This window comes from Chiloscyllium plagiosum, unplaced genomic scaffold, assembly GCF_037043375.1.
Source record: "Chiloscyllium plagiosum isolate Xiang-an unplaced genomic scaffold, Cpla_swu_hap1 HiC_scaffold_23, whole genome shotgun sequence".
Classification (NCBI taxonomy): Eukaryota; Metazoa; Chordata; class Chondrichthyes; order Orectolobiformes; family Hemiscylliidae; genus Chiloscyllium; species Chiloscyllium plagiosum.
Genome location: NW_028270161.1, coordinates 8,536,420 through 8,558,826, shown reverse-complemented (window position 1 = coordinate 8,558,826; position 22,407 = coordinate 8,536,420). Strand labels below are relative to the sequence as shown.

At 39.3% G+C, this 22,407-nt stretch overlaps 1 protein-coding gene across 4 annotated transcripts in view; it reads left to right on the top strand.

Annotated features, from left to right (window-relative positions):
* The first annotated feature begins 7,184 nt into the window (after positions 1 to 7,184).
* Positions 7,185 to 22,407, top strand: part of sfmbt2 (Scm like with four mbt domains 2) — a 221,350-nt gene continuing 206,127 nt past the window's right edge. For 2 of the 4 annotated variants that reach the window (XM_043714122.2, XM_087999352.1), the window contains exons 1-3: positions 7,196 to 7,339; positions 9,425 to 9,516; positions 21,507 to 21,688. In XM_043714122.2, the coding sequence (XP_043570057.2) occupies positions 21,613 to 21,688 (76 nt within the window). In that variant the 5' untranslated portion in view covers positions 7,196 to 7,339; positions 9,425 to 9,516; positions 21,507 to 21,612. Of the gene's footprint in view, positions 7,340 to 8,221; positions 8,242 to 9,424; positions 9,517 to 21,506; positions 21,689 to 22,407 lie in introns of those variants that run through there. The other 2 variants (XM_087999353.1, XM_043714123.2) reach the window with 2 other exon arrangements.

Genomic DNA, 22,407 nt, shown 5'->3' with positions numbered 1-22,407 from the left:
TTATCTAATTCAGCTTGAAACTATAAATCAGTAACAACAAGCAGAAAAAAAAACTCTGCTGGAGATGAAGTGAATAGCTGAACTTGCAGGTCACCATGATCACAATTCTCTCTATCTCTGTAACCTCATCCAGCTCCACAGTCCTCTGAAATAACTAAGCTACTTCTTCAATTTCTGACATCAAAATTTTTTATTAGTCCACGACTGCTGGTTACTCCTATAGCTGATGAGATCCTAAGTTCTGATATTCATCTGAAACCTAGTCAGCTATTTACATGTCTATCCGTCTCATAAAAAACTCCTCAAAATGTACCAACTGTGACAAAACTTTTTCTCATCTGCCTTGATATCTCCTACAGTGGCTACTATCAAATTCTGTTTGATGATTCTTCAGTGAATTGCTTTGGTACTAAAAGCACTATTTCAATGTAACTTGTTGTTGTTTTAGGTTTCTCACTGTTTGCAGTTTCCGTAAATGACATGACTGTGGGCATTTTCAGCAATTTATAACATTTCCTTGTTACCTATTTTTCTCAATTTTTGGATAAAGCAGGAAACACATACTTAATTATCTCATTAAAAAAGTCAAACAAAAATATATTCAATGTGATTAGTTGACAACAACTGTAGAGAATCTGAAGAAAATAATGGATGGGAAGGGAATGTGAATTAATTGTATGTGAGAAAATTATAGTTATGAACGTTGATAAAACACAAAGCAGATTAGACAACAAATGGATCCAAAATTCACTTCTGAGAAAGCCCTTGGGTCTATTAATTTGGACTAAATCCAACTCCATTTGGATACAGGTGACTGATTTTGTCAGAACAAAACTATTTGAAGATTAAGATTTGGTCATTAATTCAAAATAATTTAAAGCAGTAACAAAGTAAGCAAACTATCAAATCAATGTATGAAATGATAAGTTCACTAATTGTTCCAGTGATGAGGAATTTCATTTATGAGGTTAAGTTGAAGACTTAAGGGTTATTCTGTTTGGGGGAAAATAAATTTGAAAGAAATGCACAAGATAATGACAGGTTTAGATAAGGAAGGCAAAGCAAAGTTATTTCCATTACCTGATTGACTGGGAGTAGGGGACACTGGTTTAAAATTTGGGCAAGAAATGCAGGATGGATATGAGGATAAACTTTATTCTGCAATGAATGTGGTGGCAAGGTGGCTCAGTGGTTAGCACTGCTGCCTCACAGCACCACGAACCCGGGTTTGATTCCAGCCTTGGCTGATTGTTTGTGTGGAATTTCCACATACTTCCCCTGTCTGCGGGTGCTTTCTCCAGGTGCTCTGGTTTCCTCCCACAGTCCAAGGACATGCAGATTACTTGAATTGCCATGCTAAATTGCTCTTGGTGTTCAGGGATGTGTAGGTTAGGTGCATTAGTCGGGGGAAATGTAGAGCAACAGGGTAAGGGAATGGATCTGGGTAGATTACTCTTCAGAGGGTTGATGTTGGCTTGTTGGGCTAAATGGCCTACTTCCATCCTGTAGGGATTCTATGAATGCTTAAAAGGTGGTTGAAAGAATGATGAAGAATGGTTTTAAATGAACACTTGAGGGGATAGAGAAAGGACAGATCAGATTCTTCTGCAAATAGCAGGCATGGATTTGATCCGTCAGATAGCCTCCTTATTTAACATATGATTCCATGACTTTATGGATCTTTTGGAAAAGCCAGTGTAATTGTAGCTTTGTGCTCCCCTTAAAGAACTGCAAGTATATAAGTTGCAAGGATGGGTAACCCAACGAAACTGGTTTTAAAAAGAGAGTGAAAGAGCATCATTCACTTAAAATCAGACAACTTACAGCATTAACTGATTACAACATCAATTGTACCTCACCTGCATTTTCATAACATCAAATATTTCCTTTTGAAGAATTGACACATTCCAATCAAACTTAATAGAACAAACAAAATGAAATAAATCAATTAAAAGTCCAATCAACTGGCATGAAATAAAGACGTTCCTGTTGGTTGTATGTTGGTGCCAAAGGATCACTCAAATACAAAATTGTGGCTACACAAATGGCAAATGATCAGACAAAATCTGCACGATGTTCCTACACCTTATGGATCAAAGGATGTGAATGCAAATTCTTTTTTTCATTTCAAAAATGCAACATGTTAGGATAGAATAATGGAATTTATAAAAGTTCTGTGCATCGGCTGGGACTGTTAGCTTGCCTTGCTGATTCAACCAGCCAGTATCCTGTTTACACTGGTTAGCTCCCACCGAACTGAAGCATAAATTCTGCTGTCCAGAGGAGAGAACTAGTGCTTGTGGGTGTTCATGTACTGCAGTTTTTACACCTGGCTTAGAATTCAGAGATACTCAGTTTGCTTCATGCCACTGCTAGGTTAGATCCTGGCTCTGTACTTACTCTGCAATATTAATGTTATGTCAGCATATAGCTGAAGTGTTACATTTCCAATGTAAATATATCCATGTATTGATATTCTGAAGTTTATTAATATTGAGGTTGAATGAGGATGAGTCCAGGGAGAGCTTTATCTTAGATATTGAACTGTATCTGGTACAGGAGTTTGAATCAGTGGAGCATAGCCTGTAAGAAAATGAATGGTACACAATTTATTGGAAAGGGTGGAGTCATTAAATTCAAACAGCTTTTTGTTCATTCATAATTTTGTTCTATTTTGCATATAGTTTCTCTCCAAGTAGGCAGGTGGGCCAGAACAATGACAAACCCTGTACCAAGGTTGCCAGTCACCTCAGTCTCTGCTATTAGGGTAATGTCCCTTGATTCTCCATCCTTCAAAGAGTTAGAGGTCCTACTCCATTTAATATGGAAGAGACTACGCTAGTTATGTTGAACTTGTGTGAAAATTTGTCTGTAATTAAAGTTACACAGATTAAGAAAAGAAAACTTTAAATTATACAGATTAAGCAAAACACAGCAGGAATTCTTGTCTAGGGGCCTTAGTAAAATGTAGATTTAGGCTGGAGAAATGAGAAATTTAAAGGTGAAATGTCTAGTGGTCTGATATGCTGTGCAAATGGGTACAGTAATTGCTTTGATTTCTGACTGAGCTACCTGAATTGTGTTCTCCAAGCCTGGTATAATTTTGAACTTTCCCATGTAATGTTATTTCCATCTCTGGTTAAAGAATGTTGCAACCAGAAGAATATAGACTAGGATCGAATCTTCTGGATGAAAAATTCACATTATTTACCTGGACATAGCCCAGGTTCAGCAAAATCATCAAATTACAGGGAAAGACTTTGGAAATAAGATTTCTAAGGATTGGACATTTTGCCATTTCCAATTAGTTCAATGTTCCATTTCTGTTCCATGTATATCACAAGATCTGATTAATAAATTAAACCATTTCTTATTTATAAATATTTGGCTTTATAGAGATACAAGATAAACGCAGCTACAACGAAATGCAGCAAATATTACAATGCAGCTATTTTACACAATTTTAGACCTCATTTGCAGATGCGTTGTACAGTTGTTGGATGAAATCCTTGTACTCATGTTTGATCTACTCAATGGCCAACACATTGTTACAGCTGGCTCCATAGGAAAACCATGCATTTTTCCCCCGGTAGTCAAGCACGGTACATTGATTAAATGACTAACAGTAGTGAGGGTCACCGGTAGTTGTGAAAGAACAGCACACGTTATTTGCCCGCGGTGCGGCTGTCATTGGACATTCTTTGTCGGGGAGAAAAATATTAAGCTGATCTGTGCCTGGACGCTTGAGGCAGAGCCTGAACATTTTGTGTGAGAATTTCCAACAAAACTCCGTGCCATCCTTCGGGAAATCCCACCAGCGCACGGAAAGTCAGAGATTCTCTGCGAATTAGTAATGATATTGTTTGACTCGGAAGTATTAAGGGGCCATTGCGGCTCCTAACTTCGAGCTATTCGAATGGGATTATTAACTTGTAGTTCCTGTTTAGGGCGATTATCTCGGTTCAACAATCACTCTAAAAACACAATGATTTCTCGGTTCAAAACGTAATCTTGTTGAATTGTTATATCATGAGTTAAACGAAGGCTTTAAATTATAGATTTGAAACCAGTTAATAGACCCCGTCTTTACCCAGCTATCCATAGGAATAGTTGTAAACACCGTGTGAGTTTGTTGTTTAGAACGTTTACGAGTATTTTACCCAAATGGTACATATTCTATTTTTGGGGAAGAGATAAGAAAATAACTTTAACCCCTTCATTTCTCCCCCCCTTCATTTTTTTAAAAATAAGGACCATGTGCAACAATCAAGATCTAAAACAAGAACTACTCCTTCCTCGAGGTAAAAGAAATTAAAGCTGCAATTCACAATGCTGTCTGCTGGACGGAGCCCAGTTTGAGAGCTTCCCATTATTTAGTTGGCTGACATCCCTCAGTTCCCGTTCAGAGGGAGCGCATGGAGCAACGCCTATCAGTCAGTAGATGGCAGTCACGGCCAAGCCTGGAGCTGAAGAATAAATTCTCTCGCCTGGTGAATAAATCTGAGTAAACTTTGTTGAGGAATGAAAAATACACATCGCAAAAAAATAACTTCATTAATTGCTCAGCCTTTAAAATGTAAAGGACTTTTACTTCGGCACCATGTGCTGCTGGTTAACAGTATTTTTCACTGCCACCCCCATCAGAAAATCTTTTGATTGGATGTTCCCCTCCCCATCACAAACTTAACCACCTTCCTTCTCTCCCGCTGACTGGTGGCTCCCAGCTTGTAAATGTCAGGTTGTTTTTGTTTTGTAACTTTGTGGACTGTGTTGTCAATTACGCGTAGTTTCCGCTTCAAAACAAGTTCGTGCCTAATAGGTTTTATGCTGAGGGTCTGAGGATTGTGTAATCGTCAGCCCGGTCAACAAATTATTCTGATTTACATGGTCACTTTAAATTGTTGACATCTCGATTTGTATGTGTGTGTGTGTGTGTGTGTGGGGGGGGGGGGGCGAGACAGGCGAGAAAACAATCTAATTCTATTAACATGTACAAAGCATATTGTTCACAGTGAAGACTAAATTGTAACTGGGGTACGTTGTAGATTGTGCAAACGACTAGGACGGTTGTAACTATCTTTTCAAGTTTGTACCCTCCAGGGGAAGTATTCGTTTCCATAATCATCAAGTGAAGGGCGGTGTGGGGGTGGGGGTAGGGAAGGGGGCTGAAAGTCAGAGAATTCTTTCACAAACATGGTATTTGGAAAATGAGTGTTCCCCTTGGTATGTGACAGGTGAAGTTTCGGGTCCCAAGGTGATAACGGGACCGGGCGGTGGATTTTGGGAAAATGATGTTTTTGTGGATTGTGTTTTGAAAGGGGCGATCAGAGGCGGAGATTTGACGGGAACAAGGCAGTCTCTGAACCGCGCACCTGAGGAGAGTTGCAGGTGGAAAACTGTCTCCTCCGTTGCTTCATGAATTCATAGACATATATCAGTGAGGACACATGAGAGAAACACATACATACACATACACTCATTTGCGCGTATTCTACCTTTCGTACAATAACATCAACATTCCAACTTTTAAGTTGCCATAAATCTTCCAATTACAGTCGCTGTATAGAGGAGCTCACACTACAATGTTTAAACGCTTTTACGATGCTTTTTTTTTTGCCCGCGAACGACCGTTAGTTGGAACTCTTTCTGGGTCCAACTGTTGTTTTGGGATTTACCCTCTTGCCCGAGGTCTCAAAATCCAAGACTGTTGTATGAACGGGTGAGACGATGGGAGAGCAGGAGAATCTGTATATTGTGGGTGGGAGGGGTTTTTGTTTCACATTGATTCGTAACCGAGTCATAACAGGTTGCTTTTCAATTTCCCAAATGATAAGAATTCCATAAGTGCACATTAGTCAATCCTGGATACGGGAAAAAAAAACAGCATTACGCAAGTTGACTGTGGTGGGACGCTGTGATTTTAACTGAAATTTACAAGGAAACTGGTGCACGCAGTGATGTTTGTTGTTTTTTTTCTCGATTTGTTTTTTTTTGGGTTTTAAAAACTTGTGCCCTTCCCTCTCCTTGCCTATCAGGTTTAGCGAAGACAGTGTGATGTGTGGCTCACTGCACTTGTACCTGTGCAGTAGGGAACATTGAGAAGGTGTAGCAGTCACAGGTGTATCGACAAAGTTCAACAGCCGCATCATGACATTTAAGGAAGTGACAGTTTGCAGAAAAAAAGAAAAAAAAGTACCGGCGATCCATCTGCTCTCAAACTGCTCCCGTTCTATTGGTGGCGGTGTGTGTATGTGTGTGTGGGAAGGGAGAATAGGTGACGCCACACCGGCGATGTTGGCGAGATTTTGATTGTCAACGTTTTAAAATCTTCATTGTGAACCTTCAGCTCTCTGCTGATGCTTGCGGTTGGGTCGGTCATATTAGTGCGCAGCAGCAAGAGAAATGTACCACAAAGAAACGCCATTACCAGCACCCAAATTCATTGTGTGTGGAGTAGATCTGAAGGAGGGAAGGCATCACTATATATATATATTGTGGCGAGAAACATGTTCATGTTTCTACTGAGGAGTGGGGAGCCTGGTAAAATATCAGCAAATCACTCGCATTTTAAATCTACATGCACACAAACCCCGCAGTCAGCTAAAGAAAGGGGAGAAAATACAACATTCTCATCGGCACGCATGGTGTTTTTTTAAATCTCTGTGTAAAAAATAAAACGAGTTTTAAGTTTCCTAGGATGTAGTAGTTTCGCAATTACCGAGTTAAGGAGCACCACAGGGGTTGACGTGGGGTAACTCCTTCCAGTTAGATATTTTTTGTTCGCAGGCACACCACTGCAATTGGCTGCCGAACTTTGTTCATTTTATTTTAAAAATAAAAAAAACCCATCTTCTCGAAAGGAAAACAGGCGGAAAAAAAAGAGCAAAGATGTCAGCTTAATAGCGGGGCCATATCGAAATGTATTTGTGATAGATGTGATCGCTATGAGGCCCGGATAATGATGCCAATCAGAAGATTAGGGAGGTTTTCGATTATTATATATATGTGTTTGTGTGTGTGTGTGTGTGTGTCTGTATCTGTGTTTGTGTGTGTGTGTCTTAAGTCAAGTGAGGCAGGCGAGGCAAAGTTGGAGCAGCACACCCACGAATTGATCTACAATTGGTTCCGAATCAGTTTTCCCCAGCACCCCCTAAATAAAAAAAAAATTGCAACTGCTGTAAAGGTCAGAAAAGGAGTTGGCAGGAAAATAATTGGTAACGCATGCGCGCCGGGAGGATGCCATATTGGAATGAGGCTTAGAAAAGAGATCTGCTCCAGAAACTGGTCACTGAAATAGACCAGCTAACATTGCTACTCTGGGCGAAATAACTTGCTGCCGGTAAGTTAGTCAGCCGCTGTTCATTGATGTGTGCCTCTGGGCAGTCAGACTGCCTCAGACCGTCGTTTTCCGCTCCATTGTAAAACTGCAGGATTTTTTTTCTCTCTCGCTAATGATCTCTGGAGCTTGTTTTGGCAAAAAAAATGACGGTGAAAGCAAGTTGTGCAAAGTGCTTGCGTCTCTCTCTCTCTCTCTCTCTGCATTTTCCTTTTATTTCTGATTACTTGTTCAACACGCGGGGAAGAAGGGAGGGAGACACTAATATCCCCGAGATTATCTGAGGTTTTTTTTTCCTCTCGGGGGGAGGGGGGGGGGAAAGAGGGATGTAGGTATTTTTCCCCGAAATGCTTAAGAGTTTGACTTATTATAAACGCTGTCTGTTTTTCTCTGTCTCCCCGTGCCTGTGTTAAATCTGCCATTGTATGTTTTCTGCTTCCAAAAAAATGATATCTTGTCATTTTTCAGCTCGTCTGAAAGCTTGTAACCTCCTTTCGGTTTTGCTAAGCTGACCTACCTTGTCATGCCGCCTTGTTATAGCCTATGCGCCTTGTTAGTTTTTAATAAGATATTTTGTATTTCCTGCACTATTGTTTTTGTCGCTCGGTGTTTGGCAGTATTCCCCTTTGCAAGTTACGTAACTGCCTGTACAATATAAATATTGGGCAACCTTGCCAATTTCAATATGGCGGGGAAAGGTGTTTTTTTTTAAAGTGAAAAAATTAAGGCTTTTTTCACGGGAAAAAACCAAACCGTCTTCACTCCCGACTTCTCTCCGGTGTGTTTTGGTGTACAGTCAGGTCCTTTAGTGAATTAAGTGGTCAATTAAGTCGTCGCTTTTCTGGCGAAGTTTTTTCCCCTGGAAGACTTTTCTGACTACAGAACTAAGCTGGCAAAACACCAAGGTACGTTTCTGTATTAAAGGGCCTGTTATCCAACATCACTCGGTGGTGAAATTAGAACGAATTCTGTCGAAAAAACTGGCGTTATGTCATTTAGTCGCCCCCAAAAAATCGATGGTTGGTATTCATACGGAGAAGTATATTGGCGATGAGGGTTAATGATGATACAGAGCAAAAGATGCGATGCAAATTAGGTGCACCGTGTGTTGCAATTGCTTATTGTGCTTTATTTTCCTCTTAAACCACTTGTTGGCGATCTAGATTGCATCTGATATTGATGTCTGTGTACAGTATGCGATCCGAGAGGTTATGGGCGTAGAGGAGGAGAGAGCTGGTTTCTAAAGAGGCGGGTGTCGACTTTTAGTTTCCCATTTACTCTGGGGGAACAGTGTATAGTGGGAGGGAGGATACTGCTGTGGCGTTTCTGAGTGAGAAAAAGGGACTTCCTGCTTTTCTCCCCCCCTTCTCTTTCATTACTCATGCACATTAGAGACAGCTTGGCAAATTGCTTTATCGCCCGGACCAGGTGGAATATTGCAATGGATAGAGGGTCCATATGACCCCGCTAGTGGTGAGAAATTACATTGAGAAATCATCTTTTAAGCCAGTGACAATAGAGAAATGAATAGACAGTGCTGACTTTGAGAAATAACGCGGTGAGGGGGGAGAGGAGAAGGAGGAGGGGGTTGTGATGGGAGGGGGCTTCACCAAAGCACAATGCCTTTATCAGTGGGTTTGAAAGGAAATGCGAGCATTAAGGTTTGAGGTTTGGAGGGGGCTGCACGCTGTTTCCAACACGGGTGGAATTAAAGGCCCAAGCCCCCGCCCCCCGAGAGTGGATTAGTTTGATGCAAATAACCTCCGATGAAGTCCATTTTTAGCTTTTGCGGAAGAATCAATATGCCGATATTCTGTCAAGCGCGCATGGCAAGACTTCACTTCTGCTGATCAGATACACAAGATTCAAGGCGTTTACTCCTCGCTCGCTCTCTCTCTCTGTGCGCATTTAAAGCGATTGTTCTTAATCTCCGCGCTAGGGCTGTAATTACAAATCAAGATGTAACCCTTGTCCCTGATATAAAAAGAGGTTCGGTGTCTGTAGCGGCAAACGATCGTTGTTTGGCGCCATATGGATATGCTAAGCTGGGGAATGTGTAGCTCTTGTCACTGCCTCACTCTTCTACAGGGTCCTAAAGGCAGCACGCGGCTTATCAAGCAGCAGCGGCATTTTTGAACGCAGGTTACTTGCGATCAGACCGTGAAGTTAAAGTTTAATCGGTGAGTGTGATTAGGATAACCGATCCGTAATGTTATTTCATTTGTTCCTTTCTTGAAATGACGAGGGAGGTTGCTATTTTGTACCCATCGCCCTGTAGGAATTATTTATTTACTGTACTGTCAAGAGCACATGTTACCCAAATGTGGTACCTTTGTTTTTCAAAAGCCAATAGCAAATCGTGACATTGTGACTGGACACGAGCTGGAAAGTGAGAAGGTTATCAGGTGTAGGACCTGTCTGCATAAACCAGGTAAAGCGGCAATATTCCTTTAGCAATGACAGCAGTAGCTGAAATCACACGATTATCAGTGGGAAGTGGAAGGCTTTGTCCCACTTGATCAATACTTGGGAAAATTGCTGGTTCATTTTGTTTCTAAAATAAACCACTTACAAATTGAACAAGACACCTACAATAATCTCAAAAAAATCAGTTCATTATCATAAACTCACTTATTCTGGAAGACTCCCTACAGTTCCCTTAATCCTAAAATCTTCAATTAAGTTACATAAAGTGTTCTTAAAAACAATTAATATAGATACTCTAAGTTTACTACTTTAGGCTAGCACTTTTCATGTTACTGTGGCTTAAAAGTTAAATGTGCATAAAGAATTTATAGCAAACTATTTTCTAAAATGGTTCCTCAATTTTTATGAAGAAGCAGTGTCACTTGCTATTTATATAAACTGGGTTTATATCTAAACCATTAGTGTCATGTTGCATTTAACATTCCACTTTTCCATAAGCATTTACCTTCTTACTGAGAGTGAACACTTCAACATAAATTTTTCAGAATTCTGAAAGTTAGCTTCTCCCCGAGGTTTTCAAAATAAAGCTTGGTGATTAACGCGAAGGGTTTCATACAGCAACTATCTTCTCTAGGCCAATCCTGATGAATCGCCTGATTTTTCCTGCCATTCAGTTTTTGCATGTTGCTTTGTTCAAAGACAGATCCACATGAATTTTATAGCAGCTCTTGATGCTTGCACAGGATGGGAATGAAGCTCAACAAAGAATTACAGTAACTTTAAACCAATAATATAGTGGATATTAAATAATCTAAGTTCCTGTTTCTGTTGAAGCCTAAAAGCCCACAAAATGTCTCACATATCGATTAAATTTGTTTCCTTGTATCTCAAAAAAGTCAAGATAATTTGAATGGAAAATTAGCAGCAAGTTATAGTGATAGTATGTTGGATGAGTTAATGAGCTAGACCTTTATAGCCAAAGCATAGTGAACACAGATCTTATCTTTCACGTTTACAGGAGAAAGTTTTGCATATGGGTTAAATCTCATCACGTTCCTTTTCGGATTTATAGAATTAGGGTCATTTGAATCGATCCACTATGAAATTGTGAAACACACGAAAACCACCAAACCATGGACCTGAAACTTCTTTATTTCAGATCATATTTGCTACAGATTTGTGAATAGTGGAAAATTGGTGACTTACGAAGAAATTCAGTAAAAGTCTGGAATTATGAGTCTAGTCATAACCATGAATCCATTGTTGATTATCAGAAAAACTCATCTGGTTCACTTTAGGGAAGAGTAGTGATAAACGGCTCCATTTCGGAATGGCAGGCAGTGACCAGTGGGGTACTGCAGGGATCAGTGCTGGGACCGCAGCTTTTTACAATATATGTTAATGATATAGAAGATGGTATTAGTAATAACATTAGCAAATTTGCTGATGATACTAAGCTGGGTGGCAGGGTGAAATGTGAGGAGGATGTTAGGAGATTATAGGGTGACCTGGACAGGTTAGGTGAGTGGACAGATGCATGGCAGATGCAGTTTAATGTGGATAAATGTATGGTTATCCACTTTGGTGGCAAGAACAGGAAGGCAGATTACTACCTAAATGGAATCAGTTTAGGTAAAGGGGCAGTACAAAGATCTGGGTATTCTTGTACACCAGTCAATGAAGGTAAGCATGCAGGTACAGCAGGTACTGAAGAAGGCTAATAGCATGCTGGCCTTCATAACAAGAGGGATTGAGTATAGGAGCAAAGAGGTTCTTCTGCAGCTGTGCAGGGCCCTGGTGAGACCACATCTGGAGTACTGTGTGCAGTTCTGGTCTCCAAATTTGAGGAAAGACATTCTGGCTATTGAGGGAGTGCAGCGTAGGTTCACGAGGTCAATTCCTGGAATGGCAGGACTACCTTATGCTGAAAGACTGGAGCGACTGGGCTTGTATACCCTTGAGTTTAGAGGACTGAGAGGGGATCTGATTGAGACATATAAGATTATTAAAGGATTGGACACTCTGGAGGCAGGAAATATGTTTCCGCTGATGGGTGAGTGCCAAACCAGAGGACACAGCTTAAAAATACGGGGTAGACCATTTAGGACAGTGATGAGGAGAAACGTCTTCACCCAGAGAGTGGTGGCTGTGTGGAATGCTCTGCTCCAGAGGGCAGTGGAGGCCCAGTCTCTGGATTCATTTAAGAAAGAGTTGGATAGAGCTCGCAAGGATAGTGGAATCAAGGGTTATGAAGATAAGGCAGGAACAGGATACTGATTAAGGATGATCAACCATGATCATATTGAATGGTGGTGCAGCCTCAAAGGGCAGAATGGCCTACTCCTGCACCTATTGTCTATTGTCCATCCTCATCTAGGCTGGCCTACATATGACTCCAGACCCTCAGCAATATTTTTGCCTCTTACTTGTCTTCTGGGCTATTAGAGATGTGTATTAAATGCTAGTCCAGTCAGTGACACTGCCCTCCCATGAATGAATTACTTCCTTCTCCTGATTTTTAGTAACGTTTTTCAAAAAGAGGTGTAGATATTTTATCTGTGTTTTCCTAGATATGTAAGTAAATAACTGTGGATAGTGTGCAGGTACCTGCCAGAGATATTCCCTTGTGACTCACTTTCCTTCTGCTTAATAATGCTCCAGTTTAAAATAGCCCAAAAAGACGATGCGTGGAATGAAACATGCTTTGGAAATGATGTGAGCATGAAGTTATTGCAGAAATAACTTCCATCCAAATGATTTTATGAAGAAGCCAATCTACTGGTGTTACAGTAGCATAATTCCAGATTGTATTTTATAAAAAGCAGACTGAGGATCAAACACAAGTAGAGAAGCTAACTGCTCTTCATTCAATAAAACAACAAATAATTCAAACATATCAGCTACCTCGGTATAACTTGACTATTATTTGAATTATGTACAGCCAGATATTACATATTTTGAATGGAGACACATATAATCTCACCCAAATATCTATCTCCTTACTACTGATAGTATTACTGATGTCCTTAATGTGGACAATGCTGAGCAGAGAAGGCATAAATACACAAGTTAGGTTGCACTGGACCTACTACTTCTTCATATATAGGATATTTCATTTAACTATTACAAAAGTACAGTTTTAGAATGTATGTATGTTTGAAAGGAAAACTGATGTTTATATAATGTTTAAATGCATTACTGACCACAGCAAGTCGATTTTTGTTGCTCAGTAATACTGAAAGTTGAGACAAAACTTGGAAACCTGCAATGATAAATTATACAATGTGATTACAGCATAGTTTCAGGTGTTTGTTTTGCACCTTGGGTAATTTAAAAAAAAACTTTTTGCTGCTGGTTTAGTCTGATTTTTACAGTGATGCAAATCTGAATACAAAAGCGTGCAACAAGTTTAGTTTGGAAAAATAAGGACTTATGGTGTCACTTTGAGGGCTCAGGTGACAATTATAATTGGAATGCAAAGTGTGGCTGATGTGATCACTGTGTTCACATCGCAGTAATCCAGTAGATTTCATGCTAGCATATATATCTGCCTGAAACTCTTGAGGGGGAGGGTCCATTGCTGTAGGGTTATAAGAAGTACACAGGAAATGGTTTGCTTTTCAAAGTATCAACTATTATAGCTGCCTTATTTATAAGGAAAAGGGCTAGTGCTACATTTGCATAAATAATACATATTACAATGAATGAGCATTTTCATATATTGTAACTATTTTATTCACAGCTTTACCCCCTGTTATTGGATCATATGCGCGGGTTGGATAGTGTGTCTTTGGCAAATCTAATGGAAGGGATGCACGAAGCAGCATTGCAATTGATGTGAGGTGGGGGCGGGGGGTGGTGGAGAGAATTATATTTAAGCCGCAAAACAATGCGACGGCCCCAATGAATCCTGTTACGAGGGAGGCTGCAAGGGCTGCGTTGTGCCAATCTTTGGAGATCGAGGCGCCGGCCCTGGAAGGGCACGTGGCGTTTCTCGTACGTGGCGAGCGGGCAATTTCTATGAATGATTCCGGAGCGGCCAATGAGCGCTCAGCTATTTGGGGGTGGAGGGGGCGGGGAGGGAGGGCGCGGCCCGAGAGGCTGATTGGGAGGTGTCCGCTTGGCGCCTGCGCGCTGGCCGGCCAGGGTCACGTGCCCGTCGGGGTCTCGCGCTCGCGTTGACAGTTGGTCATTCGGAGCTAGACGGCGGACGAGGTGGACGGTCTCTTCCCGGGACTGGCTGCTTATCTACATTTTCCTTTCACTACCACCACCTTGTCGTCTTTCCCCCTGAGGTGCATGGACCCGATAGCAAATGCTCACCTTCTCAAACACTTAACGCCGATAATCCCTTCCGCAAAAAAAAAAGACCCCAGCAACTCTGCAGGTTAGCATCTGTGGAGAGAGTTATCTTTTCCAATGGCACCTCAGTGTTTTCGTTTCAATCATCAGCACCCGCAGTTCTTTGTTTTATCGCAATCGGTGCTCAGCCCTTTTGCCCTTCTCTTAAAACATCTGACAGTAGAAGAGGGATGGGGAAGCTTTAAAAAGCAGTCTCTGGGTCCATTATTCTAATTCAGAAAAAGAGATTGGTATTTTCCCCATGTCTTTTATGATTATTGACTGTCATTTGTGTTCTTGCTTTGGGATGGAGGGGGTTTCTTGCTGGCCCATCCCTAATTGTCCTTAAATTGTATATTATTGGCATATCAGGAGCCTTTAAGAAACAAGATGTTGTGGATCTGGAGGCATATCTACGTAAATAGATTTCCATCCCTGAATGGCATCATTGTAAAATAAAATCCACCAACTCACTTTACATTTCCAGACTTAATTAATTTAATTTTAACTTCCACCAGCTGTCGTGGCCTGTGACCACTAGAACATTAGCTGGGACCTTTTGGGTTACTCACCTACTGACACTACCACCCTGCCATTGTTTGCACACCCAATTAAGTACTGTTGAAGCATCGTCACTTCTGTAATATAAGAAACAGGCCAGCTAATTTTCGCAAGCATGCATCCACAAAGTGCAATATGATAATGATGAGATAATGTTTCTGTGATATTAACGAGGACACCAAAACTAACTCCTCTGACACTACATTGGGGGATCACTTATATCCACCTGAGGGCATAGACAGAATAGTGTTTTAATGTCTCAATCAAAAGACCACACCTATGAGAATGTAGCACCCCCAGTACTACACTAGGGTATCAGCTTTAAATTCTGTGCTTAAATTCTATATTGGGGCTGTGGACTCAACTGCCTGACTCAGTTGGCAGTGCAACCAACTCAGCCACTGCTGACACCTAAAGGGGAGGCCATTTGTACCAGTTTCACCAATCTAGTTCATATACCTCCATAATACCCTGTTACAATTTTAGTATATGTTTATTTGCTCGACAAATTCTTCCTCCCTTCCCAAAATGAGCACAATGTTCCAGTTATATTTAATACTACTGTATGGCTTCTTTTAAAGGGGTGGGGGAGGGCATTCTCAACTTTAATATAGGGGAGAGATGAGAAGGATTTATTTTGTCAATGGTGCTGCTATCAAACAAAGTTTGAAAGCTACCCCAGTATTGATACAGCCAAGGATGATCCCTATTCTGATAGCATCAGTGGAACAAAAGATTCAATGAATAAGTTATAGCAGATTCTGAAGCTATTTTTTAAAAAAAATGATTAGTTTAAAAAAAAACTTGTCAAGTGTTATTTCCTTGGAGTAGGTATTCAAGCTGGAAGGGAGATGTATGTTGTTAATCAGAAGTGAATGTAGAAACTTGTAGCATAGAAGGATGCTCTTTGACACAGCAGCTGCTGTTTAGTCCCACATTCCACCTGTTGTTCACAATCATGTAAGTTCTTCATCTTCAGTTACATGCCCTTTTAAGATTATTTGTGGAATCAATATCTGCCACCTTTTTCGGGTAGCATATTCCAAATCCCAACAGGCCTCTAAGTGAAAAGAATTCTCAACAATTCCTTGATCTTCCACAATGCTTTTGTATCTGACTTGTTGTTGACCCACTTAGAGGAAATATTGTTCTCTATTGAAAGCGCTCATCTTGAAAACCTCAAGTTATTTTCTAACCTTTGATCTCAGGAGTTTGACTCTAATTTTCCCAAATCCTTCTCATAACCATTGATTATATTCCTATTATAAGAATACCTTTACTGAGTCATGTATAAAAAGCCATTTTCTTTTCTTGATGTTCACTTTTTCCAGCTGAACCATTTTGACCAGGCCAAGTCCAGGTTTGATTCCTTTCCTGCACTGAGATGGGGCATTACAGTTGACTTTAGTTTTCTTCAATATTTAAAACTATTCCTAACTGAACTTATATATTAATCCCAAAATGTAGCACAATAGTTGAAATACTGATATAAACTTTTTAAAAAACTTATAAATTTAATGCTAGATTTAATTATTAAATACATATTCTCTCTAATTTCTTAAATCCTTTGAATCAAGCACTTCATTCACTAGAAAAGGGGAATGGTGGATGATTTACAAAGCCACCATCAGGAGTGGTCCAGGGTGATGATTTTTGGCCTTGTTAACTTCCCCTTTGAATCTTTGTTGAGCTGGGCTTAGCACAACCTTTCTGCTTGTACTGGGCATCCATATGAACTCTACAGAAATGTGTGCTGGTAGTTGTTTGGACAGAACTTGGTCTCTGATCCAACTGCCTGCCACACTGCCACTGTACCCTTAGGTTAGATACTACAAATTGGGGGAACTATGCCTGAAGAAAATGTTAATCACCTTCACAGCAGCAAGGAAAAAGAATTGCAGAAAATTAGGGGTAAGAACAGTCTTATTTCTGAATTGATTGTTATCTGCTAATAGTGTTAAGTAATACATTTTATTGTTGTGAAATTGAGACAGAAAGTAATAACACTCAGTGGGAGGCAAATTTTCTGAACAATATAAAAGAAGTTAAGGATGTGTTCATATGAAAGATGGTTTGGCACCTTTAGTGTGTTCTGCTAAATGGCGATATGGGGAATGTGTATATTTTGTGATACTTTTTTCAGCTTAAAGAATCAAAGGGGATGCTAACAAGGCCAAAGAGATCACCCTGGGCCACTCCTGGTATCTGTTTTAGTGGTTTTGTTAATCATCTACCATTCCCCTTTTTGACTGGGCATAGTACGTGGTTCATGGGATTAAAGAAAACCCAACATTTTATTTATGAATTTAATCGTAAATTTAATTATTTAAATAGTATTTTATGTACAATTAAGTATTTCAATTTCAGTACTAAATCTTGGAACTAATATGGAACAACTTTTTAATTAAGAATACTTTTAAATATGTAATTACTATGCATCCTGCATAACCTGAATTATATTTGCACTTGGTTCAATCATTTGTATTTTCATATAATGGTTGATTTAAGTTTGAGTCTATTATAATGACAACCGCAACACACTTGTATCAATAATATGGCTCGAACGTTCTGTTGCTATCTTTAACATTTACGATAACTGATCTCACTTCTGTTGGATATTTGAATATACCGTATACCTGAAAGCCCATGGATTGTTAACAAATTTTGATGTAATTATGAAATTGTTGCTAGTTTGATTTTTGGCAGCGGTCGTTAAGCTTTTCTAAGTGAGCTTGAAGCTATCAACATTGGAGATTCCGCTCCCAATTCAGGATTGCCAGTGAATGTTAATTGCAAGAATGAGAACGTTACCATAAGAGTAATCACTGTCGTTGGACTTGAGACGTTTGACGTTTGATGTCAGGAATCTTCATGAAGTTGAACGTTAGCTGCTTTGTTGTTGCAGATGGCACCAAGCTGGGAGGAAAATGTTGTTCCATTGAACATTGGGCTCCATTTCCACAGCTTCGTGGGTCTGGGGCGGCGGTTAAAGAAAATAGCGGGGAACTGTATGGGGAAAGCTTCAAGAGGCACTGAGCTTTTCGTGGTCAGCCGATTCACAATAATAAGGAATTTATTCGGGGAAAATATTGCGGCCTCCGTTATGATGCTGGCGGCAGGGCGGTATTCGCTGCATATGGTTTCTGCTCCAACGCGTGGTCTGATGTACAGCGAGGTGCTGACCTGCCTCAGGTTCCCCTTCAGGCTCCATGTACACTCCCACCTGCCATTCTCCAACAGTCCACCCATCTCTGAGGCTGCTGTATTGGCCTTGCTACCGGCGAATCCGGGGGTGGGAACCGATATCTCGTCCCAGCGTCAGGACTCTGATACTCCTGGCCACGTCTTTCCGTCTTCTGTATCATTGGAAAATGATCAAATAGGCAATCTCAAACAAATGACCGCTCTCGGCAGTTGAATGGTGAGAGTCGGCCCAGTATAGGTTGCTGATTTAATTTGTTCACTGATACTTAACTCACGCTGAAGCAATTAAAAATACATGACGATCGAGCTTTCAGCTTTGTAAACTAATATTCATTTGCATTCAGAACAGCAGTTGGCACAGCCCCGGGTAAGGAAAGAGTAGGAAGGGAAACATGGACTTTGTTTTTACTTTTTTTACAATTATTAATATTACATTCCTGTTCGTTTACTTTTTTCCCTTTTGCTTGAGTGACATTTCATAGGTGCCTCCAAGAAAATAAAAAATGTAATTTAGCTATTGGAAAGGTAGATCTCTCTGGAATGATATTCAGGAGTGCCTATTTCTCTCCCACCTTCCCAAAAAAGAACTTTTGAGATTTGTGTCAAACCTTTGTCCAGAGCTTTATAGTAATTTGCACTAATTCTAGCTAACCAATGCACTTCTGCACTTCGCCCTCTGCTTTGAAGTATCTGCACTACTATGACTTAATAAGGCACTCAAAAGCACAAAATTGTTCATTATTCCATCAAACAGCTGTTCTAGGCTGCAGTTTCATCCAGTCACGATTCTGGGTCTTCAGAGGGTTTGCTGAGATGATAAACTGTGAAGATATCAAATTTACAGATGAGTTTTTCTATTCCTGCCACACACACAAGCAAAAATGCTGTAGATACTACAAATCTGCAGATGCTAGAAATAACAATAAATGCTGGGGATACTCAACAGGTCAGGCAGTATCCTTGGAGGAAACAGAGTTACTTGTGTTAACTCACTTTCTCTCAACTAATGTTGTTCTGACTAGCAATTCTTTTGTTTTTTATTTCCTATCTCACACTCCTTGGTTCTCTAACTGTTCTTAAACTAAATACCTTTGTAGAGCTTATTGATATCCCCTGCCACTGACATTTCATGATTTGTTTACAAAACATGCTGTTGTACTTGATTGGATTGGCCTGTCTATGTCTTTGAGTTTCACAGATTTCTAAACGGAAAATATTACATTCCACCAATTTTACGAAGTCAAGAGTGTCACAAAAAAGGGTAATACTATATTTTAGTACTATTGCCAAGATGGACTCCACGATGAAGTTTAACTGGAAATCATGCATACACACTGTTTTCCTAGGCTTCCTCTCAATGTTGACTGGGAAGAGGATGAGAGCTGACCAATGCTACAATTTCCTTCTGCTGAACATTTAAAAATAATTGATGATTGTTCCCCTCTTCATACTGTGGAGAACTCCATTCTTTCCCCAAATAACCTCGTTGTAATTGGGAACTACTGGGGAATCACCAGGAAAACCCAAACTTTCAAAGTTTTCTCAAGACAGTATTTCACTCTGAAGGGAAAAATCAACAGAATTTTATTGAATAGAATTAGGTTTATTGTCACGTACTCGCATGATTATAGTGAAAAGTTTGCAAAGTTGCTGCTTTTGGTGTCATTGTAGGTACAAATGTACCTAGGTGCAAATCTTAGGCATAAGTTAGAAAAATAAAGAAATAAATAGCCAACATTATAGACCTTCATGCCATCTTGGGTACAAACAGTATCTAGGTACAAACCTTGGGAATAAATTAGAAGAATAAAGAAACAAAAAGTTCAGAATTTCCATCTTTCCAAGCAGAGAAGATGGAACGGACAAGTCCATGCTGGCCTCCAGCCTGCGCCAGGTGAAATAAAACTAATTATATAGAAGTTGCAGGTTTTCATTAGAATTGATTAAAAAGTTATGTTTTTCAAAAATACACTTGACAAGCACCAGGTATATTAGTACAAAATCCACATAACTGCACAGGAACAATGAGTACAAATGTTTAAGCTTGTGCAATTCATGTAACTAGGTGGCAATGAACATAGATCATGTGATTCCAGCTCAATCTCTTTTGAACAATACAAAAACCATTTATGTACCGTAAGCATGCAGTTTTTGTGGTTTATAGCTATTATCTTGTCAAATGATATTATCATTTTAATGCCCTTTTAATTTTTTTAAAACAATAAGGCACTAAGTGGAGGGCTTGAATAGAGTTAGACACTTACTGGATGTTTCTTGAGTGATGAGGTGAATACGGATGCACTCTATATATAAATTTGATTTTATTATTGTACCAAGATACAGTGAAAAATATTGTTTTGTGTGCTAATCAGACAAATCATATCTTACCTAAGTACATCAAGGTAATAGAACAGAACAGAATGCAGATTATAGTGCTACAGCTACAGAGAAGGTGCAGAAAAAGATCAACTCTTAAAATATGAGAGACCCATTCAGAACTTTGATAACAGCTGGGAAGAAGCTGTTTTTGAATCTGTTGGTCCATGTTTTCAAACTTCTGTATCTTCTGCCAGGTGGAAGAGAGTATAACCGTGATGGTTTGGAACGATTCTGTATAGGATTAACAATTCTGTAATGATCAGTCACAGTTTAAGTTATAGTAAGATTATAAGAGTAATTGTTTGAGGTCCTGGTGAGATCACACCAAGTGTGCTGAATGTAGTTTTGAATGTCTTGCTTAAGGAAGGTTAATTAATGTGGGAAGGAGAGTAATGAAAGTTAGCTGTACTAATTCTTTTGATGGAGTTTTCTTATAAGGAGAGATTCAATATATAATCTCCGGAATTTGATTGAAATATATAATTTTCTTAAGGGGTTCAATAGAGTAGAAGGATGTTTTCCCCTGACTGTAAAATCTAGAATTAAGCAGGTTACTATTTCAGGGGTAGAAAAGGTTGTTCTTACGTACTTGGTTAATCTCCAGAAGTAACACAAGTGCATGTGTTCTGATGTCAATAACATAATTTGCGTTACTGAGTAACCAAGATAAAATAGGCTATTTATTCTTGCTATGAAGCCAAAAATGTTATTAAGGTGAAGTATGCTGAATTATAACATATCTTATTTGGACACCTACAACAAGAAAGACATTTGGAAATTATTTACACAATATTCACTTGAAATGACTTTTTTTTTCTTGATTTAAATTGAGGAAAAAGTCTGAAGTAGAATTATTCATTTTGATTTAGTGGTTACTTTTAATAATAGGGGAACAGGACTAATCACTATAATGCATGTTATAAATAGTGACAAATCCCTGTTTTTGCTTTGGTCATAGTCACTTGCAACATGTGTAAATGTGTCATTTTGAAATTTGTCTTTAGCTAATTCGCAGTCAGCTCTGTGTTATATTCCTGATAGAATTTTGATTTGGATGATTTCAAGTTTTACTTAAGACTGACAGATATAGGTATTACACCTGCAGAGAGATGCAATAAAATTGGTTAATCATAAACAATGCATGTTTAAAGTGGAGAGATTAAATTTGTGGGTATTTTGCCGTCAGCTGCTATTTGGTGTATATGAACATGATTTTTTTTTAAACAGTGTTCATACTACTTTGCCTTTTCATTTGCAGAAACAATTTGAGTGGTATGAACTAAACCAGAGGAAATGGTTTGAATACTTCCAACAGACTTTTTTTGGCATTGGAACCAGAAAGGAGAAAAGCCTCATTTTTAAGTATGCAAGAATCAACAACTTTGTTTTTAGAGAAGACGCAAAGTCCAACCAATGTAAATGGAGAGCAGTATGACTCAGGTACAAGTTTGGTGTTTGTATGTTAATTAAAAAGCTAACAAAACACTTGAACGAGATAGATTTAAATGTGATTATCATTTGAAAGGTTTTAGAATTAGGTGGAAACATATAACTAAAGGCAGTCTTGTTTTCTTCTGATGGTTTACGTTTGAAGAATAATACAGTTTGTTTGAGGATGTGGTGGAAAATGGTCAAGCATTCAAAAACCTCTGATTGTAAAGAAAAGTTTTTTCTCTGCAAATGCTGCCCGTCTCTATTTGTTTTGCTCTGTGATTTCATGGTGTTACCTCATAAAGCACTTTCTAAATCACTTTCTGTTCCCACATCATGTTAATTGGGTTTTGGAAAGTGCAATGATATATAGCAGACAAAGCTGAAGTATGCCATGACACAAGAGGACAAAATCAGAGCTTATCAGTGCAGTGTTATTGTCATAGCATGTCACAAGTCTTTATTTTACTGTATGTGAGGGTGGGGAGATTGATACAAAATGTGTGTGATTGCATATACATTATATTAACATTCTTTGTGGGTCATTGACCTGATAGGAAAAATAGTTCAGAAGGACTGAAAGTGAACCTGTACATATATTCATGCGCTATAGAATAGAAATGACATTTTAGAGAGAGAAGAGAAATAATAGTCTATTTTCTTTTAAAAGCAGCAAAAAGACCATCCTTAAAGTTGGAAGAATAGTAGAGTCTAGCTTAGTGCCTTAT